At 51.5% G+C, this 20,301-nt stretch overlaps 1 protein-coding gene across 17 annotated transcripts in view; it reads right to left on the reverse strand.

Moving 5' to 3' along the window:
• Positions 1 to 332: 332 nt before the first annotated feature.
• LOC311140724 (inactive histone-lysine N-methyltransferase 2E-like) overlaps positions 333 to 20,301 on the reverse strand; it is a 36,305-nt gene continuing 16,336 nt past the window's right edge. For 3 of the 17 annotated variants that reach the window (XM_084175918.1, XM_084175917.1, XM_084175908.1), the window contains 20 exons: positions 15,716 to 15,830; positions 14,080 to 14,309; positions 13,686 to 13,840; positions 13,021 to 13,217; positions 12,549 to 12,788; positions 12,300 to 12,430; positions 11,882 to 11,999; positions 11,593 to 11,702; positions 10,919 to 11,186; positions 9,258 to 9,362; positions 7,554 to 7,625; positions 6,758 to 6,931; positions 6,193 to 6,528; positions 5,742 to 6,035; positions 4,836 to 5,004; positions 4,467 to 4,702; positions 3,711 to 4,340; positions 3,241 to 3,604; positions 3,075 to 3,151; positions 333 to 2,636 (listed from right to left, as the gene is read on the reverse strand). In XM_084175918.1, the coding sequence (XP_084032044.1) occupies positions 1,569 to 2,636; positions 3,075 to 3,151; positions 3,241 to 3,604; positions 3,711 to 4,340; positions 4,467 to 4,702; positions 4,836 to 5,004; positions 5,742 to 6,035; positions 6,193 to 6,528; positions 6,758 to 6,931; positions 7,554 to 7,625; positions 9,258 to 9,362; positions 10,919 to 11,186; positions 11,593 to 11,702; positions 11,882 to 11,999; positions 12,300 to 12,430; positions 12,549 to 12,788; positions 13,021 to 13,217; positions 13,686 to 13,840; positions 14,080 to 14,309; positions 15,716 to 15,830 (5,089 nt within the window). In that variant the 3' untranslated portion in view covers positions 333 to 1,568. The remainder of the gene's footprint in view (positions 2,637 to 3,074; positions 3,152 to 3,240; positions 3,605 to 3,710; positions 4,341 to 4,466; positions 4,703 to 4,835; positions 5,005 to 5,741; positions 6,036 to 6,192; positions 6,529 to 6,757; positions 6,932 to 7,553; positions 7,626 to 9,257; positions 9,363 to 10,918; positions 11,187 to 11,592; positions 11,703 to 11,881; positions 12,000 to 12,299; positions 12,431 to 12,548; positions 12,789 to 13,020; positions 13,218 to 13,685; positions 13,841 to 14,079; positions 14,310 to 15,715; positions 15,831 to 20,301) is intronic. The other 14 variants (XM_084175909.1, XM_084175923.1, XM_084175919.1 and 11 more) reach the window with 14 other exon arrangements.

Genomic DNA, 20,301 nt, shown 5'->3' on the forward strand with positions numbered 1-20,301 from the left:
AGGATAACAACCTCTCCCTCAACGTGATCCAAGACAACAGAGATGATCGTGGACTACAGGAAGGTTAGTGCTATCCGGGGTTCCTTGGGACCTCCCTACCCTAAACTTAACCATAATAATACCTAACCCTTTCCTTGACCATTTTAATACCTAACCCTTTCCTTGACCATTTTAAAAATGTCAGCTTCAATGGATTAGGGACGTCCCAAGGATCCCGGAAAAGGAGGACCCCGTCAGTTAGGAGGCATCCGTCAAACTGTCTGAAAGTGATGCCAACATGGCAGCCTTCCTCCTCCCAGACAGACAGAACATACAGACAGACACACAACACCCCCAGTGGTATAAAACTGTCATTACAGTGATTTATTATAATGAACCATGAAAATAGCCAACCAGTGCAGTGTCTGAGTCTCTCTCCTCCGCACAATCATACACTCACACACACAAACCATAAAAAAAGACTACATTGAATAGTCCAGAGAGGAAAAACAAAATAAAAAGTGCTACTGTCACAGAAACATTCAGCTTTGCCAAGAAGAGCGCTCGTATTTACAAACATATTCCAAAATGGGATGGAAGCGAATTGTACAAGCATAGAAAAGAAAATAAGCAAATATATACAACCTGTTTCCGGAAAAAGCTGGAGTAACCACCTATACATTAAATTACACTTTCTACAAATAACCATTGATATTCAAAAATAAACCGCTAAAGTCCTACCTACGGGTGAGCCCTCATTCTGGCTACCTCAGAAGACCACAGCACTCATTTCACTCTACCACTCTTCCTTTCTCTCACTTTCCTTTCCCCTACTCACACAGCACAAACAGACAGATAGACAAACACATACAGTCCATACACCACCTCACACATACACATGTGCACATACACACACAGTGCAGCCTCCTGAGGCAGTGAAGCGGGCTCCCAGAATAGTATTTTCTGAATCACTGCAGCGGTGCACAGATATTTGTTACACAGAGGAATAAAAATAATAATAATTCTGTATTTTTTCTCTATACAAAAAGCTTTCTGTTTGCTATAATGAGCCACTAGATAAAACGAATAAATGCTGTAGAAGAGCAGACAATAGACAAAGAGAAGAAGTGAAAGGTGGACTAACTGACAAAGGGGGGTGGAGGCTGGAATGTACATTGATACAGAAAGTGCGGGACCTTACAATAGGAGTCCAAAACAGACAGAGAGACGGTTAGACGGATAGGCACGCTCTCCGCCACAGGAGGGAAATTCAAAAGAAAATGAGGGAGGGAGGGATGTCGGAGAGAGAGAGTGGGATGAGCACCGGGGGAATCGTCCATCTTCATTTCAAACAAAAAGTCTCTTAAGATTGTTTCACGGTCCTCGTTTTCAGTTTGTCCTTTAAAAAAGCACCCCTTTATCCCACATCCTCCTGTTTTTCCATTGGCCATGTGTTCAGGTACATAGAAAATATTTACAGCTTTTGTTGCTTGTTGTGTTCCGCTGTTTGTCTGTCTGTTTGTCAAGCCCCTCTCAGAGTGAGTTCATAGGGGCTGGCAGGGCCAAGGGGGAGGCCTGCATAGGGGCGGTCAGTGCCACCCCGTGCCCAGGTACCCAGCGTTGTGGAAGGGGGCGGGGGATGCAGGGGCCCCACGTGTCCCGCTGGGCATCTGAGTGGCGGTGGGTGTGGCCTGGGCCGGCTGAGTCTGCTGCAGGGGAGGGGGAGGAGGAGGGGGGGGCAGTCCAGTCTGCTGGTGGGGCGGGGGGTAGGTGGAGGGGGGCACCGAGGGGTTAGCGGTGCCGCCGGTGTGCATCAGCGGGGTAGGAAAGCCCCCCAAGTTCTGAAAGTGGTGAGAGGCCTGCACCTGCATGGGGGCACTGGTGGAGGAGGCAGGAGGAGGGGGTGGGGGTGGAGGAGGAGGCAGGCCCTGGTTGAGTGACAGGAGGGTGCTGGCACTGGACTGCTGCAGCTGCTGCTGGTGGGTTTGGCCCTGTGGGGGAGGGGGCGGAGGGGGAGGGAGGGACGACTGGGGGGAGGTGGTCAGGAGGAGCTGGTGCTGCTGGATTGGAGGAGGCTGCAGGTTAACGTGCATCAGGGCGGAGCCAGGCCCAGGGTGTTGTGGTGGGGGAGGAGGAGGAGGGGGGGGAGTGGCAGAGGTCTGGTAGTGCAGGGCGTGGGGAGGAAGAGTCTGCAGGAGGGGCTGGGATCCATGGGGGAAGGGGGACGTCACGGCAGACTTGAACCCAGAGAAGGGCCCCACGGCGGGGGCTGACTGGCTGGGGAAGTAGGCCTCTGAGGCTGGAGGTGCTGGGGGAGGAGGGGGAGGCGGAACGGACTGTGGGCTGTACTGGGAGAAGGGGGCCGGGCCTGGTTGAGCCTGGGGCTGGGTCTGAGGAGGAGCAAAGAGGAAGGCCCTCTGGCTGCGGTAAGGGGAGCCCTGGGCCTGGGGCTTGGGGGAGTGGAGGAGTGAGGGGGCAGAGTAGGGGGCAGCAGGGTGCAGCTTGGTGGGGGTCAGGGGGGCTGTCTTGGGTACAGCAGGCTTGCTGGGCTGCTGTGGGGTGGCCTGGGAGGGGGTCCGAGGCAGGCTGTCACTCTCCTCCTCCTTCACTGGGTGACTGGCAGGCTGGGACGGGCTGCTGGGGCCAGGAGAACACGGCTAGGGAGGGAGAGAGAGACGGAGGGAGGGAACGGGTAAGTCATGAACAATAACCGTCTACATCAGGGGTAGGCAACTACATTCAGCCACGGACGATTTTTGTTGAGGGGCACACTGCAAATTGACTACAACTAAGCCCAAAAAGAGATTGTAAGAGAATCATTTCATACCTTGACTACATTGAGACACGATCACGTCTCTAATTTTTTTGTGGTAATACTTGGGAACAGATTTCCTAAATTAAACTCATTTTTAGCTGAATTTTACAGTCTTTTCTGACCAAAAACTAAAACCATAAAAACCTTGGCGGGCCGGTTTTGGCCCACTGGCCGCCTGTTGCCAACCCCTGGACTATATCATAGGCTGAGAGATGGCTGTGTTTGGCAGCATTATGTACTTCACACTATTGTTAGTGCTAGAAAGCAGAGTGTTTCTTACTGTGTGGGTTGGGGTCTTCTGCAGGCTAGGAGATGAACAATCTCTGACTGGGGCCTCACTGCCCTCGGTCTCTCCATCTGTAACAAGCACACACAGGCATACATTATTACAATTAAACTAAGATCCGTAAAGAAGTTATGTCCAAGTGGTGTGTGTGTGTGTGTACCTTTGTCCTTGCTGTGGTCGCTAAGTGACAGGGCTCTGTGGTAGCCACGCTCTCTTGCCTGCTCCACCGAGGTGGACGATGTCCACTGTCCTTCTCCCCCCTCTCTCTCCCCCTCGACGGGGGGCTCTGTGTCCTCGCTGGGCTGGGGGGTCTTTGACTCAGGCAGGGTGGGGGCCATTGCAGCAGGGGCCACTGAAGCTTGGGCCGGAGCAGGAGCCAGGGGTGGAGGCTCTTGGGTGGTCTCCATGGGCAGAGGGAAAATCTCCACTAGGGTAGGTGTTGTAGAGATAGGCGAGCTGCATTCCATTTTGGAGCCGCTGCGCCGCGCCTCGCGCTGACGCTTCCTGTACTCCAGCAAAGACACCTGGGAAAACACATGACATCACACGACATCAGAAAACAGACATTCCTTTGTCAGTCCAGGAACCTTAACACAGCTTGAATGGGCAGGATGAATAGCAGCAGTTCACCTTTTTCTTCTGTGGGGGATTCTGTCCTGACCCTCCCTCTCCAGTGCTGTCTCCACTCAGTGAACGAGAGAAGCCCAGGGTTCCCCCCTCCTCAGGGCAGGGGTAGAAGAGAGACCCTGCAGCCTCTGTGAAGGGTCCTGCTGCCAAGGGTACTGGTACTGTCACTGCCCCGGCCACAACACCAGCCCCGGCCACAGCCACCACCTCAGGCCTGAAGGCCAAGATGGGCTCCAGGGTGTGTGATGGGGTAAGGTCCCTCAGGTTAGAGTTGATGGGGGAGAAGGACAGACCCCCTGGCCCTGACAGACCTACTCTCTCTGGACTCTTCATCCAGGGGGGGAGGAGGGAGGATGAGGCTGGGTCTGTGGAGGAGGAGGAGGGGGCCTCGCTGCTGTCCTCGGCCCCTGTCCCCGTCTCTGGCCCCTCCTCTCCCCCACAGTCCTGGGACTCAGCGGTGGGGGGCTGGGGGCTCAGGGGGGCACTGGTCTTGGCCTCAAGGGGGGGCAGCACGTCCAGACTGGGAGCCCTGACCGCTACACAGGGGGAGGAGAGCAGCGAAGGGGGCAGCTCAGCCTCTTGGGTGCTGGGTCTGCGACTGCCCTCCGGTGAGCTGTCCAGGGAAGACTCGCTCTGTGGACACAGGAAAAGAGATATTAACAAACTGTTCACTTCCCTCTATGTGTGTGTGTGTGTGTGTGTGTGTGTGTGTGTGTGTGTGTGTGTGTGTGTGTGTGTGTGTGTGTGTGTGTGTCTTACTTCCTGCGGGGCACTGAGTGTGTGTGTGGGGGTGCTGGGTAGAGGCTCGGGGCTCGGCTCCTCCGTACGGGTGACGCGGGGCGGCGTGGCCAGCTGGAGGGGCGTACCCAGCGTCTCTGATAGGTCGGCCCGGGTTGGCGTGGCGCAGGGAGAGCCGTAGGGTGTGGAGCTCTCTGACATGCAGGCTTCCAGCGGACACATACCCAGACGCCGCTTCTTCAGAGGAGTGGGCAACTCTGTATTTCACACACACACACAGAGAGAAAGTGTCACTCACATGCACAAAAAAACACACACTTGCATACAACATTTATATTCCTTATAAGTTATAAGAAACATATTCCCACACACACATTCCTGAGTCCTCACCAGAGTCCTCACCTGGCAAGGTGCAGCAGCCGTTGTAGGGGAGGGGGCTGTCAGAGTCCCCGTTGATAGGGGGGCTGAGAGGGCCCTCGCTGGGCATGACCAGGGTGGGCTGGCCGCTGCTGGGTGGAGGGGTGGTGGTCTCCTCCTCTAGAGCCTGCTTCAACCAGCGCTGTGGGGAGAAGACAGGGAGGGAGACGACTTAGACATGTCAACCAGAAATACAATTACATTTACTGGTAACACTGTCAGTCCGTCTCTCTGCTGGTAACACTGTCAGTCCGTCTCTCTGATGGTAACGCTGTCAGTCCGTCTCTCTGATGGTAACGCTGTCAGTCCGTCTCTCTGATGGTAACGCTGTTAGTCTGTCTCTCTGATGGTAACACTGTCAGTCCGTCTCTCTGATGGTAACACTGTCAGTCCGTCTCTCTGATGGTAACACTGTCAGTCCGTCTCTCTGCTGGTAACACTGTCGTTCTGTCTCTCTGCTGGTAACACTGTCGTTCTGTCTCTCTGCTGGTAACACTGTCAGTCCCTCTCTCTGCTGGTAACACTGTCAGTCCCTCTCTCTGCTGGTAATACTGTCAGTCCCTCTCTCTGCTGGTAATACTGTCAGTCCGTCTCTCTGCTGGTAATACTGTCGTTCCGTCTCTCTGCTGGTAATACTGTCAGTCCCTCTCTCTGCTGGTAACACTGTCAGTCCCTCTCTCTGCTGGTAATACTGTCAGTCCCTCTCTCTGCTGGTAATACTGTCAGTCCGTCTCTCTGCTGGTAATACTGTCAGTCCGTCTCTCTGCTGGTAATACTGTCGTTCCGTCTCTCTGCTGGTAATACTGTCGTTCTGTCTCTACCCTGCAGCTATACCTGACAGCTAACACTCTCCATTCCCCTGCGGGGTGAACAACATACCTTCTTGCAGGAGCCTGTGGTGGGTGGCGTGTCGGGCAGCTCGCGGGAGCGCCGGCGTCCGGTGGGCACCCCAGGGGTGGTGGGGCTGCGGTTGGCCAGGAAGGGCGAGGAGAAGCGGACGTAGTGTTTGGGCGTGCTGTAGACGTGCGGGCTGGGGCCCATGCCGGGCAGGGCGTTGAGCTGGGTGGCCAGCACCTCCGGGTCGCTGCTGATCCTCAGGGGCCTCTCTGGGGCCGGCTCTGGGGTCCGCAATGAGCGCTCATGCTTGTCGACGCACCACTCACTCACTAAGTGCTGTAGAGAGAGAAAGAGAGCTTTAGTCACAAGCAAACTGCATTTGATTATAGTATTGAGTGACATTTCACTAGTAGGAATATAACATTCCTCTAAGTCGAAATAGAATAGTGACTAGCCGTGTTTAGGGGTGAGCACTGAGCCGTGGGTAGGGTACCTTTTTAGTTTTGGGGTACTTCTGCCCAGAGCGGTTTCTGTCGGGGGCCGGGGAGCCACTGTAAGGGGGGCTGGTGTCAGGGGCTTGGGAGGAGAGGGCCTCTGGTTCGGGGTCCCTGGAGGCCTCTCCGTCTGGGCCGTCATTGGCCAGGGGGTCCAGGAGTTCCCCGGGCGAGCCGGGAGGTATGTCAGAGCAGGTGCTGATGGTGCGCGCTCGCCGCCGCTGCTGCCCGATGTGGGTGCGGCTCCGCGAGAAGCTCTTCCTCTGCTTGCTGCCTCGCAGCTTGGCCGGCGTGGGCTTGTTGAGACCCGGCTCCTCCTTCACCTCTAGCAGGGGCTGGGAGAGACAGACAGACAGGGAGAGACCGGGTTAGGATAGAGTACAGTAGCATCGTTTTGGATGGGTTTATAATTACCTTTAGCTAACCCTTTAGATTATTGAGAACATTCTCTTTTATACTAATGACCTGGTGTAACCAATGTGTCAGGGAGTGAGTGCATGTATTGCATGCATAAAGAACATGTTGAGTCAATTATCAGTGATGTGTGGTTGTGCGTGCGCTTACCGTCATGATACTAGGAGACTGCATGTCAGCCTCGGGGGTGGCAGGGGGCTCCTCCTTGATGCCACCCTCTGACTTGGTGCCGATCCTCTCCAGGGCCTGCTCCCGCCTCTTCTCCCTCTTCTCCATGCGGGCAAAGGCCTGCAGGATGGCCTCCATCTTCCTCTCTTCACGGGTCTGTAGCGGAGGGGAAAGGAGAGAGCGGGACAGACAGAGCGGTAAGTTTTAGTCCATGTGGCCTAGTCTCCTGCTCCACTGGGCCTAGAGGGGGAGGGACACGTTATCGCAACACAGGACAGGCAAGAGGCAGTCTGGCTAGCTAGCTGGCAGAAACAAACTGCAGCGGCGCAGAATGACAGAAAAAAAAAGACCACCATTTTCCCTTTTCCCTTCCAGTAGAGACAAAAACAATGGAGATGGAACAAGTCAAAACCCTGTTGATGTGAGAGATGTCAGACAAAACAACATGGAACTGGGAGGTCGGAAAGTAACATTAGACCCTTCCCAAACCGTTCAGGGTGTGTGTATATGAGCCAGGGAGAGGTTTTATAACACTCCGGCTGCCTCCACCAGACAGGGCACCAACACTAGCTTTACCACCCCTAGTAGCAGAGACACACTGGGGTCTGCCACAGGGCCGGTCAGTGGAGAGAAGATGGAGGTGGTGGGGGGGGGGGCAGTTAGTATGTTTGTCAGTCAGTGGGGTCCCCTATGAGGTGGAAGGGCAGGCAGGCAGGCAGGCAGGCAGGCAGGCAGGGGTGTATGTTTGGGGGGAAGGGGGTTGGTGGGTCAAGTTTACCTCCGGTTTACTCAGTCCCAGACAGCTGGAGGCCCCCACGCCGTGCAGATGGGACTCCTCCGCTGGGCTGGCCTGAATGGTTTACAGAGAGACAGCCTGGTTTAGAAGACAAGAGGCCCGGGTCCCCCCCAATAACACATATACACAAACACACCACCAGGATTCCCCACTAGGGGCTTCAGTGTGTCGCCAACCCACAGGGATCCTCAGGGACAGGTGGGCAGTCGAAGTGACCTGGGCACTACAGTGTTATCAAAGAGGGGAGAGAAGAGGGGCGCACATAGGGAGAATGCCTGCCTTCTGCCTGTAGACGCATGTCCAGTTAGGGCTTCTTCACCTCGTCTGCTTACACCAGCTTACCCAGTAGGAGGAAGACTTTTTATTTTTCTAATTCTCTCAGTCATACTGGGCTCAATGAATGAACAGTGATTTCAACACAACCCACCAGCACTGGAACTCAGCCACATGTTCACCACATCACCAGCGTCATAAACCACATACTGCACCCACGACACATGGCAAGAAAACCAATGAAGACAATAGCAACCAACCCAATCACCAATTTTCACCAAGGTTGATGACAAGCAACTGCATACCATCTGCAACACCAAAACCGAACCTTAGTGCAACCTGTGTGTGTGTTCCATGCCATGTCAGTATCCCTGGCATCTTTAATATGAGTGTGGGTCAAATACCATGCCTAACACACACAGACATCCCCAGTGTTAAGAGCCCATGCGGACAGGGCATTGTTGTGGATGCGTGGTTAGGGTTGGACACCATACATACACCAGACCAGAGGGTGACTGTTACATCAGAGGACAGTGAATCCAGAAGCTCTTTCTTCCACAGTAGAGGGCGTTCCTCCTCCTGGACCAGCTTGCAGCTTCCCTTGGAGGGAGGGAGGCAGGCTATTGGATGTCCCAGAGTCAATAAGGCCCTGGCACAGAGTAGTTGTGCCCAGCCCCCCCCCCCCTCTTCTCTCTCTTTCTGGGCTATTTAGCAGAGCCAGAGCCAGTCCATTGGCCAGAATGATGAGCCAGCGCTTTACACCTTGGGCCTGATCGTGTGAAAGGGAGCTGACGGCAGGGTAATTTCCAGAGTGTGTGTATGTGTGTGTGACCCCATCTCTCCGGGTCACCAGAGCCCTTTAGCAGGGGAGAAGAGAGAGATTGCGAACAGTAATTGGCCATTTCAGTTGTTGGCCAATACTGTACGTGAGGGTCATACTCAGACACACAGGGAGAGTTCCAGTACTTATGTGTGATGAGGCTGGGGCTCTTGTATACTCAGCTAATGAGAGGGGAGGAGGAGGGGGGTCTGTGGCTCTGGAGGGCCCGGAATGGTGTAATGTGTGGTGTACTGGTTTAGCAAATGACCTCTTAAATAAATGAGGAAAATAACCCATGTATAATGATGACTAAAACAGAGCCTCAGTGTTTGAGGGCTCTGCCAGAGGAAGTGAGTGAGCGACAGAGAGTAGGGTGGGTGAACCCCGCGTGCTAGGCTACACAGCAACAGGATGAGGCAGAGACAGCAGCAGTAGCAGGGAGGTGGGGGGGGGGGGTTCGTGGGGGGAGATGGGGGAAACCACCGCCACACAAACAGTGACCCACACCAGCAAGGATGAGCTTCCTATGGGGGTGGGGGGGTTATGGGCTGCACACAGCAGGGCGCGCTGCAGCCCTGGCACACTGAACTTACCATCTTCCTCTTTCTCTCTGCAATGGTCTCCTCTGACTCCATCTCTACTTCACTGCTAACCGAGTTATCAGGTTGGTCTTCTACATCCTCTAACTCTGTCCGATCCTGTTAGAGGGGGAGAGGAGGGGGGGTGGCGCTTTATCATGGCACTGACCAACCACAGGCAGTCTGGCTACAGACTAGAGGGTCTAGAGTAGCGAGGGGGTAGGTGGGGGAGGGAGAGAGAGGGGAGGGGATCGTCTGGGGGAGAGTGACAGTTGGGGGTACTGACTGGGGACATGGTGGCTTTGTCTGTGCACAAACTTGCTCAATGCTTGTATTCGGTCCTAGGCAGTCAGAATGACAGCGAAACGCAAACCGTACCCCCTTTTCCAAGAAGAGCGAGAGACCAAGCTCACTTCTGTAGTGCCTTGTGCTGCGTTGTTTTGAGCCCACTACCAACAACTACCCTGTAATATATCAAGTGGTGGCTTGTGGTCACACGAAGGTCTGTTTGCGCACAATGACAGATGTGGACAGCTTCCGTATTCAGCGAGTGTATTTCTTTCTTTGTGCGTGTTGGTCCGATAGCGATGCCTCGCACTTCACCGTTCCTCATTCTAGACCATACATCAGTCTAACAAGTCTCCATAAACCATGCTTCTGTGTGCTTCCCTCAGATCTAAGATCAGTCCTTAAATCACTCATCGCGGGAACTACCAGTCCCTACCACAGAAGCAACTTGCTTGCCGATAAGACCTATGGCCTGGGTCGGGGTTATTAGACAATGCAACAAAATGTTCCGCAAGGGAATTCAAAAACACGTTTCTTACTGGACAGGTTCAGATAGTACCTGCCAGTTTCACTTTGAACGTTTTCTTCCGTTTGGTGTCTACTGAACACAACCTTGGGGACCAGCACAGAGACAGAGGTCTTTCTCTCAGTGTAATACTGAGTAGAGGGATGCCTAGTGGTGCGTTCAGGAGCTACTGCAGCAGAGATGACACAGCGTGATAGCATGTCTCATCTGCCACCAGAGAGGGCTAAATGCCATCCAAACGACAGACAGCTCGGAGCAGCGATACACGGTACGGTGAGAGCAAACGGCTGACAGTGGTGAGAGAAGGCTGGGTGCAGGAGTGGGCTTTGGGCCAGGGAGAGGGGGAACCAAGACGGATGATAGAAGAATACAAGTGGTCTACTAACGGATAACACTAATAAAACAGAAATACAGCAAACATAACAGAAACATTGAAAAAAGGCTACACACATGGACATTGGACGCTAACCAAATGGAAAACAAGCTAAATATGATAACACAAAGAGGTCTTTAAGGGGAACGCCAACTTATAGGCTCCTATAGGGCAATCCTGAACAAAGAGCGTGATAGAGAAGTGTGATGGGGGTAGGGCTGTGTGATGGGGTTAAGGGGTGTGTGTGTGATGGGGATAGGGTGTGTGTGTGTGTGTGTGTGTGTGATGGGTATAAGGTGTGTGTGTGTGTGTGTGTGTGTGATGGGTATAAGGTGTGTGTGTGTGTGTGTGTGTGTGTGTGTGTGTGTGTGTGTGTGTGTATGTGATGGGGATAGGGTGTGTGTGTGTGTGTGTGTGTGATGGGGATAGGGGGTGTGTGTGTGATGGAGACACGGATTGAGAAGAGTTGTGTTGCCAGGGAAATCTTACCTGGTTGTTGGAGATGGAGAGGCGGAGGGGTGATAGCTTCCTCTGCTTGCCGTCGGCCCCCAGGCCCTTGGCCCTGCCGTCACAGTCCAGGGTCATGTTCTGGTTCTGGCCCAGGTCCAGGTGGTCCCCTCGCTGCATCATGGGCTCCTTGTCCTTGCGGCCCCGCCGGCGGCTGCTGGCCCCTAGGTTCTCAGTGGGCTCCAGGTTGTGCTTCAGTACTGGGCACTCTGGGTTCCCCCTCACACACGCACAGTCCACCTTGTACTTACTACAGAGAGAAGAAGATGATAGAGGGAGAGATGGGGGGAGAAGGAGAGAGGGGAGAAGATAGAGGGAGAAGGAGAGAGGGGAGAAGATAGAGGGAGCGATGGGGGGAGAAGGAGAGAGGGGAGAAGATAGAGGGAGAGATGGGGGGAGAAGGAGAGGGGAGAAGATAGAGGGAGAGATGGGGGGGAGAAGATAGAGGGCGAGATGGGGGGGAGAAGGAGAGAGGGGAGAAGATAGAGGGAGAGATGGGGGGGAGAAGGAGAGAGGGGAGAAGATAGAGAGAGAGATGGGGGGGAGAAGGAGAAAGAGAAGGTAGAAAGACAACATGGTTGAGGGTGACCAATCTTGTCTTGTTGTGTGTGTGTGTGTGTGTGTGTGTACTAGGTGATATATTCCACCCTGCTTACCAGCAGCCATAGTCATAGTCGAAGCCTATGGTGATCTCGGTGCCTTTGGTGATGGACCTCAAAGAGTAAATGTACAAATGGAGCATACCATCCTCTATTACATGACGCACCTGAGAGAGAGAGAGAGAGAGACAAAGAGAGAGAGAGAGAGCAAAAAAGGGAGAGAGAGAGCATGAGGCACCCACTGAGACTTATGAAGTTACATTAAGTTGAGGTTAGTGGCTCTGGGGGGTGTGGTCAGGGTTTAGAGCCGTAGGTTTAGTATCGTGGTCTGCGATTGGCCACTCACCTCAGAGTTGGGGGTGCAGGAGCGTCGGATGAAGCGGGCCTCGTTGCCAAAGCTGCGGGCGTCCACACACATCTCCAGACCGTCAAACTTTGAGTAGAACAACACAAAAGGGTATGGCCTGGAGAGAGAGAGATGAATGAAATGCAGGGCAGACAGACATAGTAACAGATTGGGGATGTCCATATGGTGCCATGGGGAAGATAGCCAGGAGCTCAACGGGAGCTGACAGAGGACTTTACTGCCCACTGCCAAGAAAGAACCACAACACAAATACATACCCCTTCCTTCTACCGATCTCTCCCTCTACCTCTCAAATGTCTAAATAAAAAATACAACTATAAAAAGGAGTGTAGAATTCCACTTAAATTTGAGCTGAGGATTCTACTTGAGCTCAGGTTTCCACCAGATGGGTCCTCACCTCTTGAAGAAGCATCCGTTGGCCTCAAACTGCTGTCGCAGCATGAACTTGCCCCTGTACTCTATGATGAGGGAGTCTGGAGCCAGGTCCCTCACTGCCTTCATGATCTTCTTATTCTTCTGAACCTGGCTCTGGAGAGGGGAGAGACAACAGGACATCAGGTAAGAGGCTGCACAAACTGTGTGTATGCTGCCCGCTCAGGCAATTTAAGGACAAATGTTTGTCAGTCATTGTGTCCGTTTCAGCTACCTCCACAGGTGGTTTGAAGGCGGCCGTGCGTGTGTTGTAGGCCAGGGTCTTGCCGTCGCCGGCCTCCTTGACGCGGAGCAGGATCTGGACGTCCTCGCTGTACTGGTTGCTGCCGGCCTCCTCGTAGGCCTCCATCCAGGCCTTCATCTTGTTCTCCCACAGAGATGGGTGCTCCCCTGGCTCCATGTCTGGAGCGCCACCCTTTACTCTGGAGGATTTCCTGGAGCCCTCACGGAACGCCTGTTAGACAAGAGACTCCAGTGAGCAGACAGCATAACCAACAAGGTTTACCACCATTTAAGAGACATTACATTGTGCAAAACTAATTTACAGATTTCTGTCAAATTAAACATGCCAAAACAACTTATTTTGGAGAGAGTTGCTCCACTTACAAATACATGTAAAGGCCAGAGGCACAGTTGGGGGCTAGATAAGAAGCTATTGAGGTTTGAATGGAAGTTTGAACACAGACCTTCTTGGCTCGGGCCGGCTCCTTGTCTCCGCTCCTCTTGCGTTTCTTGTCGGCCTGCTTGTTGCCTGCCAGGCGGCCGGTGGTCAGTGTGATGCTGGTGGGTGTGTGCTGGAAGGCCGTGTACAACTCCAGCGGCACCTCGTCCCCACTCTCTGTGGCACTGGTGTCCCCGTCTGCAGAGATACATACCGGTATGCCTTAATAAAGCATTGGTAATAAAGGTTTATTTGTGTATCTTGTACAGCAGGGTCCAACCAAAGTAATGTTTTCCTGTTTCTAACTGATTTAGACAAATTATTTCTCAAAGGTAAAAACAAGATTTTCCATAGCACAGTCTGCCATTCTTAATGTCTGCATTGTTGAATTACTCGATGTGACCAGCAGGTGTCAGCCTGCAGCTGAATCATAAATGTGGTAACAGCAGCCATTCACAGGCTTTGATTATTTGAATAGGGTAAATTGGGGGGGGGGGGGGACTCTGAACTAAACAACTAGGCCGGTCAGCTGTGGCCTGGGTGGCTTCAGACCTGCAGGGGGAAGAGGCTGCAGTATGGAGCAGACTGACTTACACAGCCTTTATCACACTGCCATCTGATCTGAGAGCTGTTTACTGCAGCGCACTGGGAGGGACTGGAGGTAGGTAGGTAGGTATATATATATCTCACCATCTCTCCACTCACCGGACATGTTCTCCCTCTTGCGGGTCTGAAGCACGATGGCCCGGTCTCTGTCCAGGCTGCGCGGCTGGCAGCGCTCACACAGGTACGTCTCAGGAATGTGCTGCCTGTCGATCCCCATGCAGTCTATGTGCTGCCACACACTGCCAGAAGAGAGAGGAGAGGGCAGAGGGTCAGACACAGTAACAGCAGCCATTCACAATGCAACAGTGGGGTCTAGACAGGGGTCACTTATCCCATTGAGAGGTTGATACACTGATGAGACATGGACACTGTTTGAATCCTAGAATGCTTATGAATCACTGCTAGGACAGTATGGACTCTGTGGTCTAAAGCACTGAGACCTGATGAAGGGGAGTCCAGGGTCTTTCCCAGTTCCTACCTGCACTTGTCGCAGCAGATCATGTAGCCATCGTCATGGGTGAAGCCACAGATGCAGCGGGTGATGTCAGCCCCGTAGCTGCCGTCCTCCGAGGTGCTGAGTGTGGTGCCCCTGGACGCCTCGTCCTGCAGGCCCCCCGGCACAAACAGCCCCTCGCCCGGCTGGATCAGCATGGAGGGGGGAGGGGAGGCCGGGGGCGTGGGCGGGGGGCGCGCCCCATAGTTGTGGTCCTGGGGAGGACAGAAAGGTGTTGAGGGTGACACATACACCAGGTTTATACCAGAGAAAACTATCTATGGCGTTCTCGCCATCGCTATGGTTTATAGTATACTCTATGTCAAACATTGAAATTCTAATTTAACAATTGCAAACGGCCACTTCCTTCCAATATGAATTGTTCAATTGTTAAGACTGCATTGTGATTGACCCTAACCCAGGTGAGTGAACTAGCCTGTATGAGGAGTAAACTACATTAGCATGGAGGAAGCTAGCTAGCTTGACTGATGATGAACCAGGAAGGAGAGAGCTGAGTTCAGGTATATTAGGTCAGGTAGCAGGTGAGAGAGAAAGAGAGAGAGAGAACGAGAGAGAAGTATGCTATGTAGCCAGTACTGTAGTCTAGTAGCACTGTGATGTAGTCTACTGTACAGTAGTGCACGGGTTCCCAAACTAGGGTCCGGGGACCCAAATACGCTGTATAGCCTATAATAGTGTCAGTGTACTGTATTATAGTGTACGGTAGTGTCAGTGTACTGTATTATAGTGTACGGTAGTGTCTGTGTACTGTATTATAGTTTATGGTAGTGTCAGTGTACTGTATTATAGTGTATGGTAGTGTCAGTGTATTGTAAAATAGTGTATGGCAGTGTCAGTGTACTGTATTGTAGTGTATGGTAGTGTCAGTGTACTGTATTGTAGTGTACGGTAGTGTCAGTGTATTGTAAAATAGTGTATGTCAGTGTATTGTAATATAGTGTATGGTAGTGTCAGTGTATTGTAATATAGTGTATGGTAGTGTCAGTGTATTGTAATATAGTGTATGGTAGTGTCAGTGTACTGTATTATAGTGTACGGTAGTGTCAGTGTACTGTATTGTAGTGTATGGTAGTGTCAGTGTATTGTAAAATAGTGTATGGCAGTGTCAGTGTACTGTATTGTAGTGTATGGTAGTGTCAGTGTACTGTATTGTAGTGTACGGTAGTGTCAGTGTATTGTAAAATAGTGTATGTCAGTGTATTGTAATATAGTGTATGGTAGTGTCAGTGTATTGTAATATAGTGTATGGTAGTGTCAGTGTATTGTAATATAGTGTATGGTAGTGTCAGTGTATTGTAATATAGTGTATGGTAGTGTCAGTGTATTGTAATATAGTGTATGGTAGTGTCAGTGTATTGTAATATAGTGTATGGTAGTGTCAGTGTATTGTAATATAGTGTATGGTAGTGTCAGTGTACTGTATTATAGTGTACGGTAGAGTCAGTGTATTGTAATATAGTGTATGGTAGTGTCAGTGTACTGTATTATAGTGTACGGTAGTGTCAGTGTATTGTAATATAGTTTATGGTAGTGTCAGTGTACTGCATTATAGCGCATTGGTGTGTACTGCTGTGTAGTGTTGAAGTGTGAGTGTACTCACGGCGTAGGGCAGCCCAATGTAACTGTGGGAGTGGTGAGAGTTAATGCTGTAGATCTGGTGCGGGTAGCTGGACTTCTCCACCACCACAGGGCTGGCCTCTACCGATTCTGGTCTGCTGGACAGAGAGACAGGGAGAGAAACAGAGTTAGGAGGGGGATCCCATTCACAACTGTAACAGAGAAGAGAGAGAGATCAGTGCATTGTAAAATGAAAGAGACATGAAAGAGGGAGAGAAACAGTAAGAAGGGGATTCCATTTACAACAGAGAGAGAGAGAGAGAAGAGAGAGAGCACAGAGAGAGATTGTAAAATGAAAGATAGACATGCAAAAGGGAGGGAAACCGTTAGGAGGGAGATTCACTACAGTACAAGGGGAGATATGAGTGTAGCGTAAAACGACAGGTAGACAGAGAAAAGGGTAGAATAGAAGAGAGAATCTCCTCATAAGCAGTGAGTGTTTTGTTGTGCTTCATTGATTCTCCTCTTCCACTGGCTTAATGAGGAGTGTTTATTTGGGGAGCTGACAGTGGTTTTGACACAGAGTGGAAGAGGCATAAGGATCACAGAGGCCAGAAGCCCTGTGTGTGTGTGGCCTGGTCCCGTCATATCACCTCAGCTAACTGGACAGAGCTGATAGCAGGGCAAATAACTAAATGGGGGGCCTAATCTCTCCACAATAAAGACCATTTAATAATAAATAAATAATATGCCATTTAGCAGACGCTTTTATCCAAAGCGACTTACAGTCATGCGTGCATACATTTGTGTATGGGTGGTCCCGGGGATCGAACCCACTACCTTGGCGTTACAAGCGCCGTGCTCTACCAGCTGAGCTACAGAGGACCACATTTAAACCTGAGCCCCATTTCTGGAGGACACACACACACACTACTGGAGGCTCTCACACACACACACACACACACACACACACACACACACAAAACATTCACACACGCAGTAACAATAACAGGCATTCACTTCTGTGAGCTCATTTATCAAACCGGTATATCCACTTTCATTCTATGACATCGCAGTGGCGCAGAGAACGCCTGTCAGGCTGTTTGAAAATTAAACCAAGGACATGGGGGTAAGGTTAACTACGCTAGTTCTCACTGGCATTGAAGGAGGGAGTAGTGGTTAAAAAAAAACGATGCAAAAAGGGAAGTGGGATTGACAAACGGACAACAGAGGGGAGACAATAAAGGAGTGAAGGGAGGAGTGGCACTGTCAGGAGAGAAGTGCCATTAGAGAGTAGGGAAGAAAGAGACCAGTGACAGCCCAGACAGAGTTGAGACTCGAGGCTGATTTGTCATGACAAATCCAAAGGCTAGCTGATGTTCCAACAACTAATACTCCAACTCCTACACACAAACAGCCTGTTGGTCAGTCCTGAGGAAGAAACTCCACCAAATCCTCCCTTTCTCATCCAGGATAGTCCAGACAACTGCTTCAAGGTCAAAGAGAGGGAGAGTGAAGGCGAGAGAGGAGAGAGAAAATAGAGATTCCCCAAAGGTGTATCCGAAGCTGGCTTTGCACATTCAAACATCTCAGAAGCAGAGACAAAATGAAACCTTGACAAGAGGCCAACTGCCCTGCCAAGACGTTTAGCTAACAATGCAGACTACAAGAGAAAAGCCCACTAAATAAACTGGACAGCTTCAAAGGTACCGTGTTACAAACTGTATATGTGGTCTGATGGCGTAGTAGTATGCCAGAGGGGATGCTATGGCTGTACGGCTCAAACAGGCTATGTAGCATATTTGGACATCTAGTACTAGGAACAGCTGACACACAAACCCAGAATAATAAAGAGAAAATATGTGAAACTCCACACACACACACACACACTGCCCAGCAGAAACACTTCTAGCCAGCAACTGGAATATGTGACAAGCCAAGACAGTTCGTAGCATCACAGTAGTGTAGCAAAACTAGGCTACTCCAACGAATGGACGTGCCACGTGTCTGCGTGTTAAAGTACAAACACACACTCCTCTCCAATGCTCCAACCCTCCCTTTCCTTCCTTCCCTCTAGTCACCCCGTCCCTCCTAGGGTAAAGCAGCAGTACAGTACCTGGTGGAGTCAGTGGTTCCCCCCCTAGTCTCACCGCGTGCTGCACACCTTGACCTCCCAACGCTCACTGTGCAACACTTCCTTAAACATGGTATTGGCGCTCAAGCAGTAGGAGCTTTGTGTCAAAGTGAAAATGTAAGTGCAAAAAGGTCTAGGGGTGGGCCCCGGGGAAGGTGTGTGTACATAACTCGCTGAAACACACACACACACACACACACACACAGTTCACTACCCTCCCTAGGGCAGAGAAGTAACCCAAACCAAATAAACTTGAAAGTAGGCTACTGACAACTGTGTGTGAATGATTTACTAGGGTAAAATCTATACTTCATAATCGGGGATTTGCAGGGATGCAGCATGCATCATTCAGTGGTGAGAGGGAACGTTTTCATTCATGTATTAAAATGAAATCAGTGATAGTATGATGAGTAATTCAGTTGGTAGAGCATGGCATTTGCAACGCCAGGGTTGTGGGTTCGATTCCCACGGGGGGCCAGTATGAAAATGTATGCACTCACTAACTGTATGTCGCTCTGGATAAGAACGTCTGCTAAATGACTAAAATGTAAATGTAAATGTAATTAAAATGGGCTTTATAGTGTTTTCCTGGAATAGTCCCTCTGGTGAGAGAGGGGGATGATGTAAAAAGGAGAAGAGAATAGATGAGTGAGTTTGTTTGACGGATGCCGAGGGGCCATGTTTGGTCTCAGTGTGACTGGGCTGGAGGGACTGAGAATGACTGCATCAATCTTGTATGTCTCATAGGAAGTCAGGGACCAAGGGACAGAGACAAAGTCCATGATGCTATAGTCAATCACAATCTCATACAATCACACACACACACACGTCTAGGGGGAAGCTATGCGATGTGAGACACTGGGAGACTCAGAGAGCAAAGACAGCAGAGAGAGACAACAGAGATGGAATGGAGGTTTCAATTAAAACAGAGAGCTAGGCTAGGCATGTGCTAATCATAGCTCACAGCTCAAGAGAGAGCTTAATATGGAGCAAGAGATCACACATACACAGAGAGAGAGAGAGAGCAATTCTGCACAGCCAGAGGCAATGCCTTCACTCCAAAGTGTTTCCACTCACTGCCATGGCAACTCAATGTAGCCGTTGGCGAGCACACGCACACTGTGCCCCTGGGTAGCTAGAATAACACACGGCCACAACACGCAGCTTGTCACGACACACACACACACACACACACACCCCCCAGCTCCTCACAACGCTGCATCCTTCAGAGGGAGGTGGAGAGGCCGTGACCACACCTCTGGGGGCGGCCCTGGTGTTCCTAGGGTTAGCACGCTAACAAGCTAATGCTAACCTCTGCTCTGTGTTCAGAACACGAGGGCCTCAAAGGGCACCAAGGATCTGTGACATGTCCAGTTTTATCAGTAGGGTAGTAGGAAGAGGGCTAGATGATAACTACCCTGGTATGTGGGCACAGTGGCGGTAGGTAGTTCTGTGTGTGTGAGTTTTACAGCCAGCCAGCCAGCCAGCCAGCCAGCCAGCCAGCCAGCCAGCCAGCCAGCCAGCCAGCCAGCCAGCCAGCCAGCCTCTGTGCTCTGTATGAAACCTTCACAGCGGAGGCCCAATTCAAGCTCGTTAACTTCTTTTGACGAAATCTGAATCAGGCAGGGGCAGGCAGACGCAGGGCGGAGAGAGAGGGCTTAAAACCCGCCCCTATGAACAGAAGGGCCCTGGGATGAGACGCGACCCTAAAAAAAGCTCACTGGAAGGGGGGAGGAGGGGGAAAGAGAGGTGAGCGCGACTGGAACCATTTAAGACGCCTTAACCGCAAGAGGGCCACCTGTCATTCAGCCCGGTGACCATGGCAATGGCCCCTGCGCAGTGCGGAAGGGAGACGTTGGGGGGAGGTTTCCATGGCAACCAGCGGTGGTTGCCCGCAACAGCTCTTAAGGCTGGAGGGAGAGTGACACAGCCCCATTTAAAGAGACAAGCCCCTCTAAAAGCACACCTTTCTATTCTTCAACCACAGGAGCACAGATGAGGTCTCTCTTATTTGTCTATAATACCTTGACTGTATCCTTGAGGAGAGTATAGGACAGACTGTGAGGAGGGCAGTATGTTGTTGTTGCACAGAGTACAGACAAGGATCAGGTGCGTCATTTTCAGAGTAAAATTCTCCCTCCACTTGGAGGTATCAGGTTGGTAGGAGTAATTCTAAATCATGACATTAGCTACACTGACAGTGTATTACACAGAAGCAACAACTTAGAAATATAAAGTGAACAGTAAGGGTGTGTGACGCTAGATAGTCATAAGCACAGCATAATGGGCTCCGGAGTGGCGCAGCGGTCTAAGGCACTGCATCTCAGTGCTTGAGGCGTCACTACAGACCCCCTGGTTCGATTCCAGGCTGTATCACAACCGGCCGTGATTGGGAGTCCCATAGGGCGGCGCACAATTGGCCCAGCATCGCCCGGGTTTGGCCGGTGTAGGCCGTCATTGTAAATAAGAATTTGTTCTTAACTGACTTGCCTAGT

This window comes from Coregonus lavaretus, assembly GCF_964263955.1.
Source record: "Coregonus lavaretus genome assembly, chromosome: 13".
In the NCBI taxonomy this organism is placed as follows: domain Eukaryota; kingdom Metazoa; phylum Chordata; class Actinopteri; order Salmoniformes; family Salmonidae; genus Coregonus; species Coregonus lavaretus.